The sequence below is a fragment of the Elephas maximus genome, chromosome 21, assembly GCF_024166365.1.
Source record: "Elephas maximus indicus isolate mEleMax1 chromosome 21, mEleMax1 primary haplotype, whole genome shotgun sequence".
NCBI classification, from domain to species: domain Eukaryota; kingdom Metazoa; phylum Chordata; class Mammalia; order Proboscidea; family Elephantidae; genus Elephas; species Elephas maximus.
In genome coordinates, this window is record NC_064839.1 from 61541756 (window position 1) to 61564319 (window position 22564).

At 35.1% G+C, this 22564-nt stretch overlaps 1 protein-coding gene across 5 annotated transcripts in view; it reads left to right on the forward strand.

The window, feature by feature from the left end:
* Positions 1 to 22564, forward strand: part of TLL1 (tolloid like 1) — a 253182-nt gene that overhangs the window by 154614 nt on the left and 76004 nt on the right. For all 5 annotated transcript variants that reach the window (XM_049864900.1, XM_049864901.1, XM_049864902.1 and 2 more), the window contains one exon: positions 922 to 1037. In XM_049864900.1, coding sequence (XP_049720857.1) covers positions 922 to 1037 — 116 coding nt within the window. The remainder of the gene's footprint in view (positions 1 to 921; positions 1038 to 22564) is intronic.

The following is a 22564-nucleotide window of genomic DNA, read 5'->3' on the forward strand; positions in this document are numbered from 1 at the left end:
AGGATCACCAGTGCATCTTCCAAAGTACCTCTAAAACCAAAAACCAAACACTGCTGTGGAGTCTATTCCCATTCATAGTGACCCTATAGGACAGGGCAGAACTATGCCACAGGGTTTCCATGGAGCAGCTGGTGGATTTGAACTGACATCCTTTTGGTTAGCAGCTGAGCTTTTAACCACTCTGCCACCAGGGCTAAGGTCCCTCTGGGTGGGTTCAAATTTTGCCAACCGTTTTGTTAGTAGTTGAGCGCTTAACCATTCGTACTGCCCAGAACTCTAGAATGCCAGATTACTCAACTCATAATTTTTCCTTATATTTAACGGTGTTCAGAGAGCTGGTGCCACAGTGGTTAAGGTCTTAGCTGCTAACCAAATGGTCGGCAGTTCAAATGCACCAGCCACTCCTTGGAAACCCTGTGGGGCAGTTTTACTCTGCCCGATGGGGTTGCTATGAATTGGAAACAACTTGACAGCAACAGTTTTTTTTTTTTTTTTTAAGCCATAGTCATGCCATTGTGTATAAGGAAATTTTGGTAAAAGAGACATAAAGAGAAATTGACTTAGAAAAAGCCTTTGGTGAAATGTAAATATATACTCTTGTCTAAAATATACAAACAGGCAAAAAAACTTGACTTTAATATGAAAACCCTGGTGGCCCAGTGGTTAACTGCTACCACTGCTAACCAAGGGATGAGCCACCAGGCGCTCCTTGGAAACTCCATGGGGCAGTTCTTCTCTGTCCTGTAGTGTCGCTATGAGTTAAAATCAACTCCATGGCAATGGGTTTGGTTTGGTTTTGGTTTTATTTAATTTTTTTATGTTAATAAAAATTAAAGAATGATCTCTTTTTTCATGAAATATGAGTAAGTCTTTTTTTAATCAAACAATTTACACATATATATATATTTTTTTCCATTTTAGCATGTGGAGAAACTCTACAAGAATCCAATGGCAACCTTTCTTCCCCAGGATTTCCAAACGGCTACCCTTCGTATACACACTGCATCTGGAGAGTCTCTGTGACCCCCGGGGAGAAGGTAGTTTATACCATCAAGAGTTGCATTTGAGTCTCATATCAGTACGAAGGCTCATTCATCTCTTAAGTACAATTTGCTTTATTTTTTTAAATCTTATTTAATTCTTCATATAAGAGACTTAAAAGCTCAGAAAATTTATAATGGAAATTATTTCAATTCCAGTGCTTTCAAAAGAGGTAATTTTAAAAATAAAAATGTTATATAAAATAATGGAAATAATACAAGTATCTCCGCAGACAAAATGAAATTAAGTCAAAATTCAGGATCAGAAAGGTAACTAGAAAAATACCCACAGATTCTAATATTAAGAAATAAATGTCTAAATATCTAATGCAGCCAAGAAGTTCTTATAATTAGGAATCATCTTCAATTGTAATATAATAAACATACTGTATGCCAGAAAAATGAAAAAAACAAACCTGTTGCCTTCGAATCAATTTTGACTCATAGCAACACTACAGGACATGGTAGAACTGCCCCATAGAGTTTCCAAGGAGCACCAGGGATGCAGCTAAATCAGTACTTAGAAGGAAATTCACAGTCTTAATTAATTATTAATTAATAAATAATTAACTAGAAAATAAGAAAAGCCCCAAACCGATGAGCTAAACATTCACATCGAGAATTTAGCAAGGACAGTAAAGTAAATGGAAAAGACTTATAGAAGGAAATAATAAATAAAAGTTGAAATTAATGAGTGACAATAACAGATGGCACAAAGTATAAAACAAGTTGGTTCTTTGAATTGACTTAAAAAACAAGCAAACAGATCAAAAGACAGATCAAGAAAGACAATAGTGAAAACACAACTATCTAATTTTTAGTTGCTTTAGACACCAAAATGAGAATAAAAGGATGTTTTAAACAACATTATGCCAATACATTTTGAAATTCAGGTGAAATGTACAAATTGCCATAAAATATCACTCACTAAATTCTTATTCAAGAAGAAATAAAAAAAAACTTGAATAATTCCATAACAATAAAAAATGAAATTACTAGTTAATTGAATTATTAGTGAAAAAAATTTTAACAACAACAAAAACAATCTGGGTTCAGAAGACTTCATTGACCAATTCTACCCAACATTCAAGTAAGAAATATTTTTAATATCATATAAACTCTTCTAGGAATAAAAAAATGAACACATTCTCCTATTTACATGATTAGCAAAAACTTGATACCAATCTTGATAAGAATAATATGAGGGAAAATTATAACACAAACTCACACATGGATGGACATGGCTGTAAAAAGCTCCAAAAATACACACACACACATACATGTATATATATATATATATATATATATGAAACACCATACCAAGAAATTGTTTTTATTCCAGGGATGCAGGACTAGCTACAATTAGAAAATTAATTAATATAATTTGCCATACTAACAGATTAGTTGAATGTCTCCATTAAATCAAGAAAAAAAAAATCTATGATTTAAGAATACCAAAAGCCTTTAGCAAACTAGAAATAGAAAAATACTTCCTTAACCTAAGAAAGGAAATCATCAAAAAATTACACCAAACACCATTGTTATTGGGGAAATTCTACAAATATTTTCTGTGAGATAGGGAAAAAAAATAAAGATATCTCTTATCACCACAATTTGATGAAAGTCCTAGCCAGCATATTAAGGCAAAAAAAAAAAAAAAGGAATAAATCATATAAGAGCTGAAAAGTCACCAAATTCCCTTTGTCAGATTTACTTTGATTGATTATAGAATTTAACATTATTAAGAACTAACATCAATGAATCTATTAATTGTGAATTTTTTTTCTTGAATGCTAACCTCAGACATTTTCAACTCAAGATTATATCAATATTAATCTTTATTTTCTCCTATTTATTACATTGTTTTTGTCTTACACCTTTAACTCTTTAATCCACCTGGAATGGGTCAAATACATTCATTATCTTTGGTGGAATTGCAGTTGCAGTTAAAGAATATCTTATACCCCTAATAATTGAATGTCACTAAGAGATTTTATGGGTATGGAGGTATCCTGGGTGTTAAAATAGTTATAGTGAAATTTTTTGAATGAAACATTGTGTAGCATAAATAATTATTACACATACCACCACCAAGCACAGTAATAGGTAATTCTTCATATAGCTATTCTTATTTTTTTCTTTTAGTAAGTAGAATTTTTTTTTTTAAATAATATCGTATTGTGTTGTTAGGTGAAAGTTTACACGGCAGCTTAGGTTCCCCTTTAACAATTTTTATACAAATTGTTCTGTGCCACTAGTTATAACTTTCACAGTGTGTCAGCATTCTCATTATTCCCATTCTGTTTCCATTGATCTCGCTCTCTTCCCCTCGTGTCTTTTTGTCTTTGCTTTTGGGTAAATGTTTGAACATTTGGTCTCATATAGCTAATTGTTTAAGGGAGCACCATTATACACGGGTGATATTGTTTGTTTTATAAGCCAGTCTATTATTTGGCTGAAAGGTGACTTGCAGAAATATCTTCATTTCCAAGGTCAAAGGGTGTCTTAGGAAGATAGTCTTAGGTGTTCCTCTAGTCTCTATCAGTACAGTAGAGTGGGCCTTTTCTAAGAATTCAAGTTTTGTTCGACATTTTTCTCCCATACTATTTGGGACCTTCCTTTGGTTCCCAGTTCGAACGGTCAGTAGTGCTAACGGCACAATCTAGTTCTTCTAGTCTCACGTTAGAAGAAGCTGTGGTTCGCGTGGGCTTTTAGTCCTCTGTACTAGTTTCTTCTTCGAGCCTTTGATGTCCTTCATTCTCTTTTGCTCCATACAAGTAGAGACCCATATTTGTATCCTAGATGGCGGCCCGAAAGCTTTATAAGACCCCAGATGCTTCTCACCAAAATAAGATGTAGAACAATAACTTCGTGAAGTATGCTATGCCAGTTGACTAAGTCGTCCCCCAAGACTTTGGTTCCAAGCCCTTTAAGCCAGTAAACCAATCCCAGGAGTTGTTTGGATTTGTCTAGGAATCCTCCATAATTGTGCCCGCTATGTGGTTTGTTATATATGTGAATATATATGCAGTGTAAACTCATGTAATATATACATATGCCTATGGATATACCTGTACATTCGAATATGCCTTCCTATATACTTATATGCATCCATATCTAAGTAACCACACACGTGTTTTTGGTTGTTTATACTGTTGTTGCAAAATTATATGTGTTACGGCATTTACTGAAATTGTCCCTTTTTCTTGTATACGTCTTAGTGTCTTTATTTACCTTGGACAGGTGGTGCTGACTTCACCCATATTTGGGATTGCCTTTCCCATCACCAAAAATAACAGGTGTATCATACCTAGAATGTGATCTCTCCTCCCCACCCCTCCCACCTTTGCTTTCCATGTGTATATCTGGGATCATACAATATTTGTCTTTTTGTGATTGACTTATTTCATGCAGCATAATGTCCTCCGGATTCATCCATATTATAAGATGTCTCTCAGACTTCTCATTATTCTTTATAGTTGTGTAGTATTCCTCTGTGTGTATGTACCACGATTTGTTCATCCCTTAATGGGCACTTAGGTTGTTTCCATCTTTTTGCTATTGTGAATAATGCTGCAATGAACATGGGTGTGCATGTGTCTATTGGTGCCACTGCTCTTATATCTCTATGATATATACCTAGGAATGGGATTGCTGGATCATAAGGTATTTCTATTTCTAGCTTTTTGAGTAAGTGCCAAAGTGTTTTCCTTAGTGGTTGCACCATTTTAGAATTCCATCCACAATGTAGAAGACTTCCAATCCCCACTCAACCTCAGCAGCATTTCTTGTTTTGTTTTGTTTTTCATTGCCATTTTGCAGGGGCATATAGCTATTTTTAATTTAAGAAATATAGCTCTCTGTAGTAATGTGATTATAAGTGTTGATTAATTTATGTTTAGGTTCTTTTAATAAGCAGTGAAAAATATATTCTGAATATCAGTTTTAAAAAGGCACTAAAGAGAAAACTGAAAGATAATAATGTTTGAGAGCAAGTTTTAAAACAACACATGGTTTTATAAAAAGAAAACCTTACAGAATATGAAAAGTTTGGGAACAAGATTAATCAATCAAATTATATCATCTCACAATAAAAAAAAATAATAATAATAGCAAGAGGAAATCTGAAAAAAAAAAAAGAAATTCCTCCTATCCAATTAGAATATCCTTTCCATTAACATTTTTATTAGCCCTACTTCTCTTTCAAAATAAAGTTGATTCACTTTTCTTATATTTGTGATTACCAATACAGCTGTATTTTCCAAAATGTTGCAAATAGGAAAAGATATTTTATCATCTTTATGTCTATTATTTTTCTTATTGTTATTAATAATAATTAGCACATAAAGGGCCAATGAACAATGTTAACTCATTTTCGAACCTTGTTAGTGTTTTTATTATTTTCTTCCTTTGAGTATTTGGGCTCATTCTGCTGTTATTTTGTAATTCTTAAGTTGGAAATTTACCTCATTAGTTTCTAGTATCTTTTCCAATACAAACATATAAGACTATAAATTTCCTGCTAAGAACTATTTAGCTGAATTCTCCCAGTTTGATATATAGTATTTTTGTTGTTTTTCAATTCCAATTATCTTCTTTATTATTGCTTCATAACCCATGGTGCTTTTCTCATGGGTTTAGTTCTTTTTTGAAAACATATGGTGGTTTTTCTCATTATGCTTTTATTAATTCACTTTTCAGTCAAAGAATGTGCTCTACAAGATATAGGTCTTTGAAATATCTTGAGGCTAGCAATATGACTTAAAAAAAATTGACATGGCCAATATGCATAAAAATTAATCTTTGCTTTAAAATGTGTTTTGTGCAATGTTTAGCTCAAAGTTCTCTCTATATGCAGCAATCTTTCTAGTTTAGTTATATAGTCTGTATATGATGGTTCTTGTCTGTTTCATCTATCAAATGGTGAAAAAGGTATGTGAACATTTGTCACTATTTGGTACTTTATCAATTGCCCTTTAAGGTTTTGCCTGTTTTTGATTTATAAATGTTCTTGCTATATTATTATATACATATATATTTAGAATATTATATTTTCCTGATGAATTAAATTTTATCCTTATATAGTGAACTACTTTATCTCTAGTTATGGTTTAGGTGAAAAGGTATACCAACTTTCTTTTGATTAATATTTATGCTTGATATAGGCTTGTCCAACTTTAGACATTCTTTCTGTGATCCCTGTTCCAGTTGTGTCCCTTTTAGACCACATACAATTTGGTTGTATTTTTTTATTTAATCCTTGATGGAAAGTTCATTTAATAAACAGTGGTGGATTTAATTGGAGCCTTGGTGGCTCAATGGTTAAGACCTCAGCTGCTAGCCAAAAGGTTGGCAGTTCAGATCTACCAGTTGATTCCTGGAAACCCTATGGGGCAATTTGCTCTGCCCTATATGATTGCTATGAGTCAGAACTGACCTGAAGGCGATGGGTTTGGATTTTTGGTTTTTAAGAGTGTTTATTCGGTTACATTTATTATTATTATTGATGTACTGTTATGTATTTTATTTGTTTTTTGTATGTTCTACTTTTTTTGACTTTCTATATATTGAATAACACTTTTGTTTGCCTCATATTATTTTTTCTCACTATTTGTTCAAAATTTTAAATGTATATTCTTTTATTCGGCACACTGTTTATAACAGCCTTCTATGAGTCGGAATCAATTCGACAGCAATGGGTTTGGTTTTTTTTTTTTCCTTTCTTTCTTAATAAAATCGTATTTAATTAGTATCTATATTCTCTTCCTAAATCTAACAAGAATCCTAGGATGTTTTAATTCAGATGAATTCCTTAATTGTATATGCTATTATTTTATAGTATTTTTGTTAAATCCTGCTTTTCCTCCACAGACACTCTATTATTGATTATTGCAGTTCATATTTGTTTCAAATATTTACCTTTTTTTTTAAATTTAACATTTCTTTTATCTCAGACTTCCATCCTGGCTCATTTTGGTTCAGCCTATAGTTTATGCTTTGTTGTTGTTGTTAGGTGCCATTGAGTTTGTTCTGACTCATAGCAACACTATGTACAACAGAATAAAATACTGTCCAGTCCTGCACCATCCTCACAATCCTTGTTATACCTGAGCCCATTGTTGCAGCCACTGCATCAATCCATCTCATTGAGGGTCTTCCTCTTTTTCATTGAGCCTCTGTTTTACCATGTGTGATGTCCTTGTCCAGAGACTGGCCCCTCCTGATAACATATCCAAAATATATTAGATGAAGTCTCCCCATCCTTCCTTCTAAAGAACATTCTGGCTGTATTTCTTCCAAGACAGCTTTGTTTGTTCTTCTGGCAGTCCATGGTATATTCAATGTTCTCCTCTAACACCATAATTCAAAGGTATCAATTCTTCCATCCAGCTTTCACATATATAAGAGGCAATTGAAAACACCAGGATTTGGGGCAGGCGGGCCATAGTCATTAAAGTGATGTCTTTACTTTTTAACACATTAAAGAGATCTTTTGAAGCAGATTCACCCAAAGCAATGTGTCTTTTGATTTCTTGACTGCTGCTTCCATGGCTGTTGATTGTGGATCCAAGTAAAATGAGATCCTTGACAACTTCAAATTTTCTCCTTTTATCCGATGATGCTTATTGGTCCAGTTGTGAGGGTTTTTATTTTCTTTAGGTTGAGTTGTAATCTATACTGAAGGCTGTAGTCTTTAATCTTCATCAGTAAGTACTTCAAGTCCTCTTGGCTTTCAGTAAGTGAGCTTCTGTCATCTGCGTAATGCAGGTTGTTAGAGGGTCAACCTCCAATCCTGGTGCCACGTTCTTCTTCATATAGTCCAGCTTCTTGGATTACTTACTCAGCATAGAGATTGGATAAGTATGGTGAAAAAATACAACACTGACTCACACCATTCCGGATTTTAAACCACGTAGTATCCCCTTGTTCTGTTGTAACTACTACCTCATAGTCTACGTACAGGTTCCGCATGAGGAAAATTAAGTGTTCGGAAATTCCCTTTCTGTGCAGTGTTATCCATAATTTGTTATGATCCACGCCGTTGAATCCCCCACGTGTCTGTCAGTTTGTCGTACTGTGGGGGCTTGTGTGTTGCTGTGATGCTGGAAGCTATGCCACCGGTATTCAGATACCGGCAGGGTCACCCATGGAGGACAGGTTTCAGCTGAGCTTCCAGACTAAGACAGACTAAGGAAGAAGGACCCGGCAGTCTACTTCTGAAAAGCATTAGCCAGTGAGAACTTTATGAATAGCAGCGGAACATTGTCTGATAGAGTGCTGGAAGATGAGCCCCCCAGGTTGGAAGACACTCAAAAGTTGACTGGGGAAGAGCTGCCTCCTCAAAGTAGAGTTGACCCTAGTGACGCGGATGGAGTAGAGCTTTTGGGACCTTCATTTGCTGATGTGGCATGACTCAAAATGAGAAGAAAGAGCTGCAAACATCCATTAATAATCGGAACCTGGAATGTACTAAGTATGAATCTAGGAAAATTGGAAATCATCAAAAATGAAATGGAACGCATAAACATTCATATCCTAGGCATTAGTGAGCTGAACTGGACTGGTATTGGCCATTTTGAATCAGACAATCATATAGTCTACCATGCTGGGAATGACAACTCGAAGAGGAATGGTGTTGCATTCATCGTCAAAAAGAACGTTTTAAGATCTATCCCGAAGTACAATGCTGTCAGTGATAGGATAATGTCCATACGCCTACAAGGAAGACCAGTTGATACGATTATTATTCAAATTTACGCACCAACCACTAGGGCCAAAGATGAAGAAATAGAAGAATTTTATCAGCTGCTGCAGTCTGAAATTGATGAAACATGCAATCAAGAGGCATTGATAATTACTGGCGATTGGAATGCAAAAGTTGGAAACAAAGAAGAAGGATCAGTAGTTGGAAAATATGACCTTGGTGATAGAAACAATGCCGGAGATCAAATGATAGAATTTTGCAAGACCAATGACTTCTTCATTGCAAATACCTTCTTTCACCAACATAAACAGCGACTAATATTTTTTTTATACACATGGACCTCACCAGATGGAACACACAGAAATCAAATTGACTGTATCTGTGGAAAGAGACGATGGAAAAGCTCAATATCATCCATCAGAACAAGGCCAGGGGCCGACTGTGGAGCAGACCATCATTTGCTCATATGCAAGTTCAAGCTGAAACTGAAGAAAATCAGAGCAAGTCCATGAGAGCCAAAATACCAACTTGAGTATATCCCACCAGAATTTAGAGAGACCACCTGAAGAATAGATTTGATGCATTGAACACTAGTGACCGCAGAGCAGACGAGTTGTGGAATGACATCAAGGACATCATCCATGAAGAAAGCAAGAGGTCATTGAAAAGACAGGAAAGAAAGAAAAGACCAAGATGGATGTCAGAGGAGACTCTGAAACTTGCTCTTGAGCTTCGAGCAGCTAAAGGAAAAGGAAGAATTGATGAAGTAAAAGAACTGAACAGAAAATTTCAAAGGGCCTCTCAAGAAGACAAAATAAAGTATTATAATGACAAGTGCAAAGAGCTGGAGATGGAAAACCAAAAGGGAAGAACGTGCTTGGCGTTTCTCAAGCTGAAAGAACTGAAGAAAAAATTCAAGCCTCGAGTTGCAATAGTGAAGGATTCCATGGGGAAATTATTAAACGATGCAGGAAACATCAAAAGAAAATGGAAGGAATACACAGAGTCATTATACCAAAAAGAATTAGTTGATATTCAACCATTTCAAAAAGTGCCATATGATCAGGAACTGATGGTACTGAAGGAAGAAGTCCAAGCTGCTCTGAAGGCATTGGCAAAAAACAAGGCTCCAGGAATTGATGGAATATCAACTGAGATGTTTCAACAAACAGATGCAGGTCTGAAGTTGCTCACTTGTCTATGCCAAGAATTATGGAAGACAGCTTCCTGGCCGACTGACTGGAAGAGATCCATATTTATGACTATTCCCAAGAAAGGTGATCCAACCAAATGTGGAAATTTTAGAACAATATCATTAATATCACATGCAAGCAAAATTTTGCTGAAGATCATTTAAAAACGGGTGCAGCAGTTTATCGACAGGGAACTGCCAGAAATTCAGGCCGGTTTCAGAAGAGGACGTGGAACCATGGATATCATTGCTGATGTCAGATGGATCCTGGCTGAAATCAGAGAATACCAGAAGGATGTTTACCTGTGTTTTGTTGGCTATGCAAAAGTATTCGACTGTGTGGATCATAACAAATTATGGATAACATTGTGAAGAATGCTCATGAGGAAGCTTTACATAGATCAAGAGGCAGTTGTTCAGACAGAACAAGGGGATACTGATTGGTTTAAAGTCAGGAAAGATGTGCATCAGGGTTGTATTCTTTCACCATACCTATTTAATCTGTATGCTGAACAAATAATACGAGAAGCTGGACTATATGAAGAAGAACGGGGCATCAGGATTGGAGGAAGACTCATTAATAACCTGAGTTATGCAGATGACACAACCTTGCTTGCTGAAAGTGAAGAGAACTTGAAGCACTTACTAATGAAGGTCAAAGACCACAGTCTTCAGTATGGATTACACCTCAACATAAAAAAAATAAAAATCCTCACAACTGGACCAAGGAGCAACATCATGATAAATGGAGAAAAGATTGAAGTTGCCAAGGATTTCATTTTACTTGGATCCACAATCAACAGCCATGGAAGCAGCAGTCAAGAAATCAAAAGACTTATTGCATTGGGTAAATCTGCTGCAAAGGACCTCTTCAAAGCGTTGAAGAGCAAAGATGTCACCCTGAAGACTAAGGTGCTCCTGACCCAAGCCATGGTATTTTCAGTTGCATCATATGCATGTGAAAGCTGGACAATGAATAAGGAAGACCAAAGAAGAGTTGACACCTTTGAATTGTGGTGGTGGCGAAGAATATTGAATATATATCATGGACTGCCAAAAGAATGAACAAATCTGTCTGAGAAATAAAACCAGAATGCTCCTTAGAGGCAAGGATGGCGTCTTACCTAGTTTGGACATGTTGTCAGGAGGGATCAGTCCCTGGAGAAGGACATCATGCTTGGCAGAATACAGTGTCAGCGAAACAGAGGAACACCCTCAACGAGGTGGACTGACACAGTGGCTGCAACAAAGAGCTCAAGCATAATAACTATTGAAAGGATGGCACAGGACCGGGCAGTGTTTCATTCTGTTGTGCATAGGGTCGCTATGAGTCGGAACTGACTCAAGGGCACCTAACAACAATAACACACAATCGAATGCCTTTGGATAGTCAATAAAACACAGGTCACATCTTTGTGGTATTCTGTGCTTTCAGCCAAGATCCATCTGACATCAACAATGATATTCCTTGTTCCAGGTCCTCTTCTGAATCTGGCTTAAATTTCTGGCAGTTCCTTTTCGATATCCTGCTGCAGCCACTTTTGAATGCTCTTTAGCCAGATTTTACTTGCAGGTGATATTAATGATATTGTTGGATAATTTCAGCATTCTTTTGGTCACCTTTCTTTGAAATGTGCACAAATATGAATCCCTTCCAAGGGGTTCATCAGGTAGCTGTCTTCCAAATTTCTTGGCACAGGTGAGTGAGCACTTCCAGAACTGCATCTGTTTTTTGAATCATCTCAATTGGTATTCTGTCAATTCCTGGAGCCCTATTTTTCACCAATGCCTTCAGTGCAGCTTAGACTTCTTCAGTACCCTCGGTTCTGGATCATATGTGCCCTCCTTAAATGGTTAAATGTTGACCAGTTCTTTTTGGTACTTTGACTTTGTGTATTCTTTCTGTCTTCTTTTGATGCTGTCCGTGTTGTTTAATATTTTTCCCATAGAATCCTTCAATATTGCAACTGGAGGCTTGAATTTTTTCTTCAGTCCTTTCAGCATGAGAAATGTTCTTCCCTTTTGGTTTTGCAAATCCAGGTATTTGCACGTTTCATTATAATACTTTGTCTTCTTGAGCCACTCCTTGAAATCTTCTGTTCATCTCTCTTACTTCATCATTTCTTTCTTTGCTTCAGGTATTTTATGTTCAAGAGCAAGTTTCAGAGTCTCTCCTGACATCCAATTTGGTCTTTTCTTTTTTCCCTGTGTTTTCAATGATCTCTTGTTTTCTTCAAGTGGGATGTCCTTGATGTCATCCCACAACTCATCTGGCCTTCAGTCATTAGTGTTGAATGCCTAATGCTGTTCTTGAGATGTCTCTAAATTCAGGTGGAATATACTCAAGGTCCTGTTTTGGCTCTTGTGGACTTGCTGTAATTTTCTTCAGCTCCACCTTTTACTTGCTTATGAAGAATTCGTGGTTTGTTCTACCGTCGGCCCCTGGTCTTCTTCTGACTGATGATATTGAGCTTTTCCCTGGTCTCTTTCCACAGATGTAGTTGATTTGATTCCTGTGGATTCCATTTGGTGTGGTCCATGTGTAGAGTTGCCATTTAAGTTGTTGAAAAAAGGTATCTGCAGTGAAGTCATTGGTATTCTGAAATTCTATCATGTGATCTTTGGCATCGTTTCTATCACCAAGACTATATTTTCCAACCACTGTTCCATCTTCTTTATTTCCAACTTTCACATTTCAATTACCATTTATTATCAGTGCATCTTGAATGCATCTTTGATCAATTTCAGACTGCAGAAGTTGGTAAGAATCTTCAATTTTAGTGTTTGGTGTGTGAGTTTGAAGACTAGTCGTGTTAGCTGGTCATCCTTGTGTGCTGATGGATGTTATCCTATCACTGACAGCATTGTACTTCAGGATAGCTCTTGAAATGTTCTTTTTGATGATGAATGCAATGCAATTACTCTTCAGTTTATCATTCCTAGTATAATAGACCATGCGATTGTCTGATTCAAAATGGCCAACCAGTCCATTTCAGCTCAGTAATGCCTAAGATATCAATGTTCATGTATTCCTTTTCATTTTTGATGATTTCCAATTTTTCTAGATTCATACTTAGTACATTCTTATTATCAGTGGGTATTTGCAACTCTTTCTTCTCAGTTTAAATTGTGCTACATTAGCAAATCAAGGCCCTGTAAACTAGACTCCATCCATGTCATTAAGGTGGGCTCTACTTTGAGGAGGCAACTCTTCCCCAGTTGTCTTTTGAGTGCCTTCCAAACTGAGGGGCTCATCTTCTGGCACTATATTAGACGATGTTCCGCTGCTATTCATAATGTTTACACTGGCTGAATTTTTTCAGAAGTAGACCGGTAGGTCCTTCTTCCTAGACTGTCCTAGTCTGGGAGCTCAGCTGAAACCTATCCACCATGGGTGACACTGCTGGTATTTGAAATACTAGAGGCATAACTTCCAGCATCACAGCAACACCCAAGCTACTGTAGTAGAACAGACTGACAGACATGTGGGGGTTTATGATTTAGATTTCTTTTTTTTTAAAGAACACCTTTTGTTGATGTTTCGTCTGTTGAAATGAGCTTTTCTTTTTACCCTATTATATAGAAATATAGTTTCATTGGATGTAGTTGGCCTTAAATAGTCAACTTTATTGAAAAGCAAAATTTGTACTGATGCTTTCATTTGAAGTATTTCTTAATGTATAATCCTGGAAATAAAAGTTATCAAAGCTGATATTTAGTAAATTAATAATCATATAAAATAAGTTGACAATTACTTTATAAAATGACACTACTTATAGGTGATTTCTCAATTTTCCCAAATTCTGACATCTCAGATGCTTCCCAAGTAATAAAATGTATTTTAAATGCATATAAGACTATATTAAGCTCCTTCATTTATTTTACAAAATTAGTATGACTCTAATAGGCCTTGTATAACACAAACACTAGAACTACAAAACAACTTTCCATGTGTATATAAACAGGTGGATCTATATAAATATAATATAATCAAATCAAATCAAGCAGTATAATTTGTAAATAACATAGCAATTCCAAGTTGTTTTGATTTTAGTAATGAGAGTAGCCTAACATTAGACAATCTGTTAATTTGTCAAATATTTTGTCAAAAATCTGCCAAAATAAAAAAATCTCAAAATTTTCATAAGTGATGGAAATACTAGAATTGAATATGCATATTTAATTAAAAAAACGTAATCCAGTGAATTAAGACTAGAATAATATTTCTTTTTCCAAGTCAGTAAATAGAAGAAACTAATATTTATGAAGTGTTTACACTGCATCAGATACTGTACTAAATTTCTCTAATCCAGTCAACACACCATTGAGTGTAGGAATGACACATTATCTCCATTTATATATGAAAAAATTGGACCTTAGAAAGGATCGAGATATCTGCCCAACATCACCCAGCTTACTTTTGACAGAGCTAATTATTAAATTTCTTTACTCACAGATGACATGTGTCCTCCTCAAAAATTCAGTAGTATCAACTGAAAACAATATAAAGAACTAGAGGTGATCAAATAAAAACAAATATTTTAAAGTATAATATAGTTTGGAAAACTAAAGATTTTGTTGTGGTACTGGAATAAACATATAACAAGATGTAAAAATATAATATTATAAATTGTCAGTTTTTCCCAAATTAATGTATAGTTATAATTTGAAATAAATTCACAACATAATTTGTTTTGTACACACAGCAAATTTTTTCTAGAGTTTATGTAAAAAATAAAAGGATTGGAAAAGCAAAGTCAATTTTGAAAATAATATTAATGATAGGGAGTGGAACGCACTATAAGACATTAAGTGGGAAAGCATTATGAAGCTTCAGTAATTTAAATTATGTGGTAATGTAAAACAGAGCATGGATTAACGGAACAAATAAAAAGGCCAGAATCATTTCTTATATTTGCATATAAAGATAATTTCAAATAAATTAGAAAACAGAATTAAAAAAAAAATAATACCAAAACAGGTTTTAAGTATCTGTGAAAAAAAAAAAAAATGAATCTGACATCATACTACATATTTTTCTGAGGGAAATATATGCATAAATATGTATATATTTTTACTCTTGGAAAGACTTACTGGGCACATGAACTAAAAATAAGAAATTGTAAAGTACAGGCAGTCCCTGGATTGCAAACAAGTTCCATTCCTGTCTATCTTTAAGTAGAATTTGTACGTAAGTCAGAACAATTAGGTATGATTTGTATCTAACGTCAGTTAGTCAAATATTTGTCTTAATGTATAGTATATAGTGTACCTTTCTACGCATAGAAAACATTAAAGAAACACTTCCAGATACACTATAATATCTTTAACATAATAATACAGTAATAATAATGTTTTGATGCCTGTCCCAAACAGCACCAATTTGTTATTATGAACTGTTGTGTGAACCTTGAATCTTTAACATAACAGGCTTTACTGGGGTTGGTTTGTAACCATGGGTTGAACATAAATCAGTTGTTCATAATCCCAGGACTGCTTGTAGCAGTTTATTAGAATTATTTACATAAAACTAAATCTTTTTAAAAATACAAAAAACAAATAAAAATCAATATGAGGAAAATTACAACATATAGGATGAGAGAAGATTGGTGTGCTTAATATATAAAGAGCTCTTATAAACAAATAAGAAAAACATAAGCACCATAGTTAAAAAAAAAAAAAAGATTAACAAAACAAAATTCACTGAAGTACCAGTGCAAATAGATATCTAATCAAAATGTGAAGTTATGTGTGCTCTAACTTGTTATGGAAGAAATGTTATTTGAAGCAACAATGATGAAAACTGTGAGAGCCAGAACTTGACCAGACTGTCTTGTTTTTCTGAGTCTCATGAGTTGTCTGCTTTTCACAGAGTGCAGTCTTAAGTTTTCCTTCTCTGAGAGGTTTCCTCCCTACACAATATCTGGCTTTCACAGGTTTTACTGTGGTTTACCTATCAAATTGGCAGAGGTGAATTAGAATGCTATCAAGTGATCATGGAAGTTTAGAGTTCATGGAAGTAGAAATAGAAATAATCTTTCTGAATGACATTTGGTTATCTGTATCACATCCTTTATATCGTGCCTTCTATTTTACACAAATTTTTTCCTAGGGCAATTATCTGAGATGCATCCAAAGATGTGGTTATTTATAATAATGACAAATGGAAACAAAATACATTTGAAAACTAAAGCATTAAGATAATAAAAATTTGACAGTATATTGTGAGATTTGGAAAGCAGATTAAAAGTCATAGAAAGGAAAATATTATAATTTTTAAATTACATACATTAGACTGGAGAAAAATTATGAAAGACTATACCCCAAAACGGTGTTTACTTCTACCTAGTGGTATTACAATATGTTTTATTTCTTCTTTATTCTTTTCTGTATTTTCTACAATAAGCAAATGTTATTTTGTGTAGCAAAAATATAGTCTTTGAAAAATAGGATTGTCAATTCACATGTGTGTCTGCCTAGGTTTGAACTACTCAAGGAAAAGACAGGTTCCTGTTCAATCTAAGGCTGTTTCTTGATTTTTCACAGATCATGCTGATAACAGTCCAAAATGTGCAACTGAGAATGGAGTTGTATTGAACTGGTAGAAGCACACAATATTGATTCTTCCATCCCTTAGAATTGATTGACCTTTGAACAAGGGCAGGTTATTTATGCCTTGAATGAGGTTAATATTTTCTCTTTTCTATATAACCCATTCAAAAGCTAACCTTTAACTTCTTTTTTTTTTTTTGCAAAATTTATTTTTAAACACTCATTTATGGCTTACACATATGGGATCAATATATCATTTATAATGCCAAAGACACCACATAAATCTAGAAATTATTATGGGTAAATACATGATTCAATTAAAATACATGTATCTCCTGATGTGTTAAAGAAAGCCTTGCTATTAAGAAACTTATAAACTTATAGCAAGGAGAAGGCCCAGTGATATAATGCCAAGCTCTGAAAAATAACTGAAGAAAGCAAGGATACAATTTGTCATGGATTTACAGAGGTGCAGGAGCTTTCAGACCCTGGGAGACCCAGGAGTGAATGAAGAGATGGTAGTATTTGATATAAATGTTGAGAGATGTGGAGAATTTCAAAGAACAGAGAAAGGGGAAGTAGAATCCCAGGTAGAATTACGTACACTTCAAGTAAAGACATGGAAACTCAAAATGGAGTGCTCTGCCAGGGCACAGCGGCAAGAAGTCTCGGATTAGTGGACAAAAAAAGTTTATGTGTTTGAGATCGTAAAAGATGAGGCAGCAAGATGGATTACGACCCCAGTCTTCGATGCTCGGATATAGAAAATTTAGTTGGGTGTGAAACTGTCAATGGCATGAAGAGCGCTGGGTTTTACTGGGATTAAAGTGGCTGTAGGGAGTGAATATGAGGCATTGGTGGTTCAGTGGTAGAATTGTCACCTTCCATGTGGGAGACCTGTGTTTGGTTCCTGGCCAGTGCACCTCATGCTTAGCCACTACTCATCTTTCTGCAATGGAGTGTATGTTCCTATAAAGGTGAGTAGACTGCGGCAGAGTTTCCAGACTAAGACAGACTAGGGAGAAAGTCTTGGCAATCTACTTCCAAAAATGAGTGAATGAAAACCTTATAGACCACAACAGTTAGATCCACAACCAATCATAGGGATGGTACTGGACCTAACAGCGTTTCTTTCCATTGTGCATGCGGTCGCCATGAGTTTGGGGGGCTGACTCAATGGCAGCTAACAACAGGGAGTGAATGGAGAAGAGTGAAACTGGAAACCAAAAGCATATTAATAGCAGTTGGCAATTGATTAGATATAGGAATGAAGTGGAGATGAAGGAAGGAGAGGGTTAAAAAAATGTTCCATTGATTTAGAGCTTAAGTGAAAGGTTGGCAATGTCAACGCAAAATTTCTAAATCGAGATATAATCATGTAGGTTTTAAGCAGAAAATTACTTTCAGTAGCCTGATCCAATTTCTGTTTTTCTTTTTTTCAATTTGCTCTGAATTAATCAGGAATCTGCATGAGGTCAGCAACTAGTCACCTCTAAGTCAGGAATTGAACCAAGGGCCACATCCTACTGTCCATTCTTTCCTTTATCTTGTCATCTCTGACTTTAACAGGTTGATTTTACTGTGCAGCTTTATAAAATAGTTAAGGTTATGTTTTTTCTGTTTCCCAGCATGTAAATTGGATTATTACCTTGTTTTATATTTGTCTTCATGGTTCACATTTTGAAGGATTTCTAAATATGTACCATAAAAGTAATAATACATGAGAGTTTTAACAATGTTTTAGGACTACCTGAGTTTTTTTCTACTAGTCCTTGTACAATGACCTCTGTTTTACAATTTTATGGCTAGACAATTCATTCAACACCAGAAACTGCAAACCCAGATGTTCAAACTTGAACCCAAGAGGAGAACTTCTAATTATAGAAGTCATAGTAAAAGATGCCTTTTTTCTACCTTTAATGTGATGTATTTTCAGAGCTGAAAACCAAAAGAAAACAAACCCATTGCCTGAAGGAATCCTTAATGATCACCTAAGTCAGGGATCAACAACTTTTTGTGAAAAGGACAATTAGTAAATATATTTGGTTTTGCAGGCCATACAGTCTTTGTTACAACTACTCGACCACTGTAGAGCAAAAATGGCCATAAATAATATGGTAAATGAATGTGTGTGGCTGTGTTCCAATAAAACTTTATTTACAAAACAAGCTGTAGGGTAGATTTAGGCTATGGGTTATAGTTTTTAGGAGAAAACTTATCTACTTTAGTTCTAATTAGGCTTGTCCAAACTTCTGGCTGGTAGCTAAATAATATATTTTTTTGCTTGCTGTTTCTGATTCTAATATCTCTCTCTAAAGAAGCTTTTAATACTGTCAGTCTAATTGATGATGTTTATATCTTTTCTATACTCGGAACCATAAAGTGTAAATGTTATCCTAATTGGCCTTCTTATGGTGCTGTGGGATTAGTTTATGTAGTCAATATCATCTTAATTGTGCTGATGAAGTTCTTTGATTGTACTGGGCTCTGGAGACTTGCAATCATTCAGTGCCTTGAACTGCTGATCTTCCTTTCTTCAATATTCTTTACTCTGCAGCCTTTAAAAGCAAGGTTTTTAATAAGCAAACTGTAAAAATGGCATCTAACCTCCCCTAACTTCACAAGGGGAAGGTGAATCAAGACCAACAGCGGAGACTGATTCTTATGAGGCAGAGGTCAGACATGCCTCCACCCCCCAATCTTTTTAACAATTGTGATACCATCTGTCCCTCCCATGGTGCACTCTACTTTGCCACTGGATTTGATAATTCGTTTCAGTGGCCACACAGAATTCACAGATAATACTCAACGATTATGGGGTTTATTAGCGAAGTTAACAGGTTACAGTTCAAGTTCAGGAATGCTCAGGTTACAGTTCTTCCATCCGGACAGACTCTTCTCAGCCATGCCCATAGGCAAGTCTCTCTCTGGCCCTTGGCCCCTCAGTCTGGTCTCTGCCCTTCTTGAGAAAGTGTTACAAAGCTCTCTTAGCTCTGCCAATAAATGCCCAGAGATACCCCACTCCACCGGTGAGCCTTGGCCAGAAGACACTCAACTCTAGCTCTGTGGGTCAGCAAACCTAATTCTACCACATGCCTAGAGGCACCCTCCTGCCCAAAGGCATGCAGCTTTCTCTTCTGTGGGCCGGGAAGTCCACCGTGCCATCTCCAACCAGTCTCCTGTGGTCTCCTGCCAGCCTCCTGTGGTTCTCCTGGTTCTGCTGCTGCTGTTTATCTGCTGCTGTTTCTTGCCGTCTCCAGTGTCAGAGCGCTCTCTCTCTGTTTTACATGTTACAATTCCTCTCTCAGGGTCTTCCTTTAAACCTAGCAGGATGGCAAAACTGTCCAACCTCCTTGTTAAGGTTCCAGATACCTCATTTTCATAGTCCCACTCTCTGTGTGTGAATCCCAAAGACTGTGGCTAGAAAGGCCATATTAAGTAATTCATTGCACCACACAAACCCAACAGCAATCGTGTCAATTTAACTTTTCTGTATAGCAAGTAAGGCTCTTAACAGATTACAAGAAATTTTAGAATGGCTCCTGCATCCCCATCCATCCCATGTTTCAAGAGTAAAAATGCTGTGATCAATTTCAAATTGATATGTTTCCTATCCATCAGAAATTAAACATTTATATGACTGTATTATGTAGTTTTCATTTTAAAATTCTTTGCAAAAAGGTACATTCTTACATAAAAGGTTAAAATATAAGGCCATCAAATATTTTCAAAGTGTGTTTGATTTCTAATTCAACTATAGATGCTACTAGAAAATTTCATCAAAGGCAAGAATTTTATTCTTACTCAGAGCTCTAAGAGTTGATTTTAGAAAACTTATCTTTATTACATTTTCTGCTTCTGAAAGACTCTGTTTTATATTAAACTCAGGCCAGTTTGCCCCTCCACGGTGCTTGGTATTTAAAATAGAAGATTAAAAATAAGATAGGAAACTTTCTGCTTAATGGTATCCCTCTTCCAACTATGTATGTTGTGTCTGTGTATGTGTGTGTGTGTCTTTGTGTGTGTGTGTGTGTGTCTTTCACGACATCAAATATTTGCTATTTGTCAGCTATCAACCACATTGGTTTTAACTTTGGATAAAATTTGAAAACACGCATCTTTCTAAGTTAGCTGACTTTTTTTCCACATCAAGAAGGCAGTGAAAACTATTTGCACTCCATTATAAAATCTCCCTTGAAATCTAAGAAGGAAACCACAAAGTGAGTCTTGGAGCCTGTTGATCGTGTTTGTATTCTAGTTTTGCTCTTTCTGCTATAGTAAGTGAATTCTTACGTGATCATATTGAGTTGAAATCCTGGTGGTTGCTATATAGGAAGGATATAAATGCAGAACGAAACTTAATATGAGACAGTGGTAGCATTTTCACTTGTAGCAGGCTTCAAGTAACCACAAAGTTAAGGGGAAATGCCAGCAATTATATCCCAATTGTATCCTAAGAATAATATAATGTTGCATTGATATTCAGAGATGGAAGAGAAAATGTGTTGGCAACTTCATAAAAAAAAAATAAGAAACTAAAGCATTTTCGTAAGCAAATGTTGAGGATTATTGAAAAGGAAAAAAATTGTGAGTGCTTTGTCCTTAAATATTTTGGAAATTTTTATAAAAATCTTTTTTGGAAAATATTTAGAATGATAAAATTAGGCAAAACCAAAACCAAACCAAACCCATTGCCGTCGAGTCGATTCTGACTCATAGCAACCCTACAAGACAGAGTAGAACTGCCCCATAGGGTTTCCAAGGGACACCTGGTAGATTTGAACTTCTGAGCTTTTGGTTAGCAGCCATAGCTCTTAACCACTATGCCACCAGGGTTTCCAAAATTAGGCAAAGGGAGGTGGGGGGACAAGGAAACAGAACAGATAAAATACAAGTAAAGAAGACAAAAATAAGTGAGAAATTCTATTAGACAATACCAAATTATACCACAACCTAATGTATTACATTTTTTTTTTAAATCTATATTTTGTTATCTTTGGTAAATTTTATCTCTTTATAATCAAGAAAGTACACATTTAAAGAAAGTGAAATAGTTGAATTTAATAGTGAAATGGTGATACCCTTACTATTAAGATAAAGATACAACTATAAAGATACAACTGACTTTCATTATATTTAGATAAATGATTAGTTTCTACATCTGTAATAAAAAGTAATCTATATGAACAATTAAAACCTACTTTGGTGTTAATTTCATCAATGATTCCTGTGATACCTAGATCTAAGAAGCCATGAAAAATATTTGTAGTTGTACTGTATCTTCATTCTGGGAAAAGCTAGTTGTTAATTTTCTGTAATTATTACTTGGTTTTTTGGTTTTTGGTTTCAGTTAAATACTGTGCTTAAGGAAGAAAGTAAGATTTTTTTTTTCTGTACAAAAAGTGTATATAGATTTAGGATTGATTATTATATATTTTAAAATTATTTTTGTCACTCCTTGAGAGAGTTTTTTTACATTCAGCTTTTTGCTTTGTCACAAAAGGGTTCTTTGGATACTGTTACAAAGTAGGTTTTATAGTAGAAATGTTTCAGATACTTAAAATTTGTTGCTTTTGGCCAAAGTCCATTTTAGCTTCTAGAGTAAAAAACAGGTTCACTGTGAACCTTAAGCATCTTTGATAACTCAAGCAAATAGAGTTAGAATGTGTTTTGGAATACAAAAATAATTTTCCAAACAGATTATACTTCATAGTGATTTCTCATGTTAGTTTGGTTTTATCTTTGTAATAAAAAAAAAAAGAGAAAAGTAAACAATTAGAAATTAAAGGTAATTTTTTTAAGTAAAGTCTATGCATCAGTAAAAAAAAAAAAAAAAAAGTTCTTTTCCCTCCCAAGAATTGTTCTTGAATTATCTTAAGAAAAAAGCAGCAGAATTCCAAAACAAAGTCCAGAAGGAAGAGGCATGCGCAGGGCCTTCTAACTTAAAGGATCTTTCAACATAGATTCTTGAATCTAGAGAAGCATAGTGACATCTGCCTTTGATTACAGTTAGATGGATAAATTCTAATTCTAGGGCTGTATTTAAAGCATTTCAATATACACAATGATATTATG